General features: G+C 36.6%; 2 protein-coding genes and 1 long non-coding RNA gene across 3 annotated transcripts in view; 2 read left to right on the forward strand and 1 right to left on the reverse strand.

The window, feature by feature from the left end:
- The window catches only part of LOC109589017 (dual specificity protein kinase shkE-like), a 7,117-nt gene extending 2,785 nt beyond the window's left edge, over nt 1-4,332 (forward strand). The window contains exon 2 of the mRNA XM_020005140.1: nt 3,256-4,332. Within this exon, the coding sequence (XP_019860699.1) occupies nt 3,563-4,294 (732 nt within the window). The 5' untranslated portion in view covers nt 3,256-3,562 and the 3' untranslated portion in view covers nt 4,295-4,332. The remainder of the gene's footprint in view (nt 1-3,255) is intronic.
- LOC109589018 (uncharacterized) lies at nt 232-1,035 on the reverse strand. Its single transcript, XR_002188480.1, has 3 exons — nt 816-1,035; nt 698-773; nt 232-520 (listed from the first exon to the last, which is right to left on the reverse strand). It is a non-coding gene; the product is annotated as an uncharacterized LOC109589018 (long non-coding RNA).
- On the forward strand, nt 1,086-1,820 carry LOC100634710 (kelch domain-containing protein 4-like). The gene is made up of 4 exons (XM_020005139.1): nt 1,086-1,104; nt 1,186-1,471; nt 1,516-1,742; nt 1,807-1,820. The coding sequence occupies exons 1-4, from the start codon at nt 1,086-1,088 to the stop codon at nt 1,818-1,820; spliced, it is 546 nt and encodes a 181-aa protein (XP_019860698.1).
- Nucleotides 4,333-5,087: the final 755 nt, after the last annotated feature.

Below are 5,087 nucleotides of genomic sequence, written 5' to 3' on the forward strand. Positions count from 1 at the left end.
TTATGCTGCACTCAATTCTTTGCCTAAGAAGTCTCTTACTGGTCTTGTCAATCAGTTGTACACAGCTAAGCTTATTAGTAATGAAGTTAGAGAAGCTCCTTCAATGGAAGAGTGCATTGATGAGTTCAAGGCTAGTCTTAGTTTTATGGAGGAATTACCTCAAGTGCAGGAGCACTGTCAAAAGTTCTTAAGCTCTTTCATTGCTGTAAGAGGCAGTTATGCTAATGCAGCAAAAGCCTTAGTTAAAGCTATTAGAAAAGAATTGGGATTTGATTTTATTAATATTGATGATTAGTAATAATTTTAATTGATCTTGTTTGATTCATTTATATATACGTACTGTATGACTCCAATAAAACTTAATTTGAAGAATAATTCGGGCGAGCCTAAGTGAGCTCCATTCTAGCAGTACAAATACTGGATGTTTTTAAAATTGACGTTCCTTTTAAGGTGATATTCCTTCTCTGTAAAGGCTCTTTGTCTTACTGAAGCTCACCACAAGTTAAATCACACTCGAAACCTGGGAAATTAAAAAAATATGTGTGCATTTGATTAAAATTATTTACATACATGATGGTATTAATGCATTGGGTTTCACAAAAATGATTTTTTTAAAACAAAGGTATTAATGTTAATTTTAAAGCTATTAATAATTTAAATTATGTACATAACTGACTATTATTAATGTATTGAGTACCTTGGATTACAGGTATCTGGTCTTACAAAAAGGTCATACTCAAAATGGCTCACACAATCCACACGTCCCAAGTTACCTACAACGACCATCAGTTATTTCTAATAATCCTTGATCTCACCTCCTTCAAAACAAGCATCAAAGAGCAAGTGACCGTTATTAATTGGACCTTTATAGCTGTCTGGGAGTGGAATATAGTGAGAAACGTTAGCCACAAAATCTCCTTTAGATGAGCTTTCCGTTTTGTCCATTAGATTTATTTCTCCTCTGAATCTTCTCTGTCAGAGGATTTCAGAATTCCTCATGATGAGCAGGCGGCCATTTTAATTGCGTTGCCAGGGTAACACCACACCTTTCAGGGTGACGTCATTAAGGCGTGGCTCGAATAAAAATGGCAGCCAAAACAACTGGTTAGTATTTTTTAATTTTTGACTCGTGTGTTGTTACTATTAGTGTATCATTCAGTTACTGTTACCTCTTGTTATCTATAGACTATCAACCAGTGGAGAGGAATAGTCACTCCACTGTACGGGTAGGAGACTACCTGTACATGTGGGGTGGGACCCAGCCTGATCCCCCTAGAGTACATAATAATGAAAAGAAGAAATCAATGTATTCTGTGATGGAGGTATGTCACCTAAGGACTGGTAGGTGGGAGCAGAAACCCACCACTGGTAACCCTCCACTGGGTGTTAGGGGCTATGCAGCTGCTACCATTGGAAGGGAAATCTTTTATTTCGGAGGCTATAGGGACTCTTATCATAATAGTTTATGCAGGTAAATGTAATACATGTCGTTAATAATATATAATACTTGTACAGTTTCGAAGTTGATACCTTCAATTGGAAGGAACTTTCTCCTACTACATCTCATCATGGTCCTATGATGAAGAACTACTGTGGCATGATAGCAATAAAAGTGAACGGTGAGGACTATCTTGTAGTAATTGGAGGATATGGATCAACTTCTAATAATTCACCTAAACAACCTGGTGCCCAGTACAGTGATCAACGATGCAATGAGATCCATTTCTATAAACTCTCAACAGGTCAGAGCACATACAGTTTATATTAATATAATGAAGTATTGTTATTTGGTGGTTCTCCACTCAGACTGGTTGCATTGAGAATTGCTTGCTTGTTTGTTCATGGTTGTCACTCCTAATTATTTGATAATATGATCAAAGAAATATCAACTAGTTTGCTCCAACCAATGCATTCCATTCACACTAATTATTATTATTGATATTTTTAGGACAATGGATATCACCGACTGTCACTGGAGACAGACCACCTCCTATTGATGACTTCACTTTAACATCAATTAATAATTCCAGTGCTATATTATTTGGAGGTGACACTGATAACGAAAAGAGTAACAATGTATATATTCTTAATTTTAGTGATACATCAGTGGTAAGTATATTATTAGTATGATTACATTAATTATTAATTAATAACGTGTTGTATGTGTGTATTATTATTATTATAACACTGATTGTGTGGGTGTGGTTTATAATAATTAAGTTTTTATTTTATTACTTTAGAATTGTTCAAAGTTATCTAATCCTGGAGGATCAGTACAATGGCCTAAGGAAAGACGTTCTCATTCCAGTGTATTGATTAACACTAGCTCAGGACCACACCTACTAGTGGTGGGTGGATGTCTTACTGATGATAGTTGGATATTTAATATTAACAATAAATCATGGAAGGAACTGGTAAGTATATTATAATATAATAACAATACATCATAACTGGTTATTATTATGTACTAGTAATCAAGTATTGTACTTATGTATGTTATACTGTATAATGTAAATAATTAATAATTACTGAAAGAATGGTTAATATTAATTATACAACACCGTATTGGTTTAGGGTGTGGCTTATAGTTTGTGGGTGTGGTTTGTAAATAGATGATATAAATGATATAATATAATTAATTAATTTACAAATATATTTTTTTCATAGAAAGATATACCAGACAATGTCACTGAGAAATTTTATCATTCTCTCTCAGTTTGGAGTGTGACTCCAACCACTAACTGGATAATTGTGTTTGGAGGAACGAGAGACTTTGTTACACCAATAAGTGATCCAGCAGTTATTGAACTCAGTGAGTACATGTAAATACAAATGTATTGAATATACACAATTTGTACATATTGAATATAATAATTATAAATTAACAGTATACCCTTTTTAATAGTATTTGATATTATTATAAATGTGCATGTACATGTACTTGTCATTGATTCAACTATTGTGTTACTGTATAGGATATACTAGTAATAATGATTGGTCTACTAGTATAATACCTCTGGACCAGTATCAAGAGAAACTACAAGAAAGGAGAAGAGAATGGGAAGCATCTCAACCTGTTCAACCTGAGGATAGAAGAGAAATAGACCGTCTGACACATGTACTACAAGAAAGGGAAAGGGAACTAGAGGAGGAGAGAAGAGAAAAGGAACAAGTTAGAAACAGACTACAGCAACAACTTCGAGGAAGAGAACGACAACTTCAACAAGCATATCAACAAGGACAAGAAAGAGAGAGGAAAATTCAACAGGCCAGGGAACGAGAGAGGCAGGCTAGAGAAAGAGAGCAGAAACTTCAGCAACAGTTTCAAGAAAGAGAGAGAGAATCTGAAGAAAGAGAGCGACAGCTTCAAAGGCAAGTAGAAGGTGGCCAGCAAAAAGAACAGGATCTTCAACAACAGCTTCAAGAAAGAGAGCAACAGCTTGAGGAAAGAGAGAGAGAGTTCCGAGAAAGAGAGAGAGAGTTCCGAGAAAGAGAGAGACAACTTGAAGAGCAGATACATGTGGCAGAGTCTTCCTGGGTAGTGAATAGAAGAGAGATTACAATGACAGAGGTAGTCCTTGGTGAAGGAGGATGGGGAGAGGTGAAAGTGGCTGATTTTCGTGGTCTGAAGGTTGCTGCAAAGTCTCTCCAAAAACTTATCATCTCTCCGTATAACATTGGGACATTCTCTTGTGAAATGAATATTGCTTCTAAAATACGTCATCCTAACCTCCTTCAGTTCATAGGAGCGACTACAGAGGGTAATCCAATGATCCTGACAGAGCTAATGCCGACGAGCCTAAGAAAGGAATTAGAGAGTGGAGGAGTGGCCTATCCTGCGATACTGAGCATCAGTTTAGATGTAGCCTGTGCTCTCAATTACCTTCATCTCTTCAAGCCTCATCCTATACTACATAGAGATGTCAGCAGTGCTAATGTACTCCTTCAACCAATGGGAGGGTATGGTTATTGTTGGAAGGCTAAAGTGTCTGATTACGGCACAGTTAATCTTCAACCTCTTTCTAGAACAAGCAATCCTGGTAATCCTGTCTATTTAGCTCCAGAATCGTTCAATCCAAATCAACATTCTCCTGCAATGGATGTCTTCAGTTATGGTGTCCTCCTTATAGAGATGGTCGTTTGTGAGTTTCCAGACGTAGGAAAGAGAGTGGCTCAGATTAAAGCTATCAAGAGGCCAACATTGAAGAATCTGATTGAACGTTGTCTGATAGAGAACTACAAAGATCGTCCAACAATGTCTGACATTATAAAAGAATTGAATGAAAGCATTTAGTGATGTAGGGAATTACCGTTTTTATTTAGATTATTTTTAGATTTAAATTTTGTTTCTTTGCTTTGTTTAAATTCTTGTGTTCTTTTGACTTTTGCTTTAAATTTTTAAAGATTTTATTTTAAATTTTAAACTGTTTCAAGTGTCCGGAAATGTACGAGAAATGTCAGCCAGTTTTTAGTGTGGGCGCATGCGCAGAAGGAACACGTGAATTAAAATGGCTGACGTGACTTAGGTAACTAGCCATTAGGGAGAGATTGTTACCATCCCGTAAACTATCCGTCAACGGATTTTTACAGGCTTCGCCTGTATACTATACTGGGGCTTCGCCCCAGTATACTATCTTATAACAATATAGAAATTAAGTATTAAGTATAGATACGACAATCAGTGGTGTTGAGGCAGCAGGATCGTGGTGGCTCAGTGTGGAAGGCGTGGGGCAGAATGTGGACGTGGTACTGGTTCGAATCCAGCTCAGGACAGGGCAAATTTGCTTTTCTTTTTTTTTTACTTTCAAAAATTTAACTTTTTACCTTTTCTACTTAGCCTTCTCCCCTAGTTATGTTAGTCCCCTAGTTAGCTATTGTTTTTTAGGACTTAGCTATTGTTTTTAGGGTTTAGGGGTTAGGGTGGCGGTTTTTTTTTTTTAGAGCGTCCCTACTCAATTTAGGAGCCCCTTAGTTGGTTTAGGGTTTAGTTTTTTTTATTTCAGAGAGTCCCAAGGCTTTAAAAGTCCCTAGAGCAGTCCTGACAAAAACTAAGTTCCCATTTTGCACCGATGCGCATGCGCACAAAC

Source organism: Amphimedon queenslandica, unplaced genomic scaffold, assembly GCF_000090795.2.
Source record: "Amphimedon queenslandica unplaced genomic scaffold, v1.1 AMPQUscaffold_11702, whole genome shotgun sequence".
Taxonomy (NCBI): domain Eukaryota; kingdom Metazoa; phylum Porifera; class Demospongiae; order Haplosclerida; family Niphatidae; genus Amphimedon; species Amphimedon queenslandica.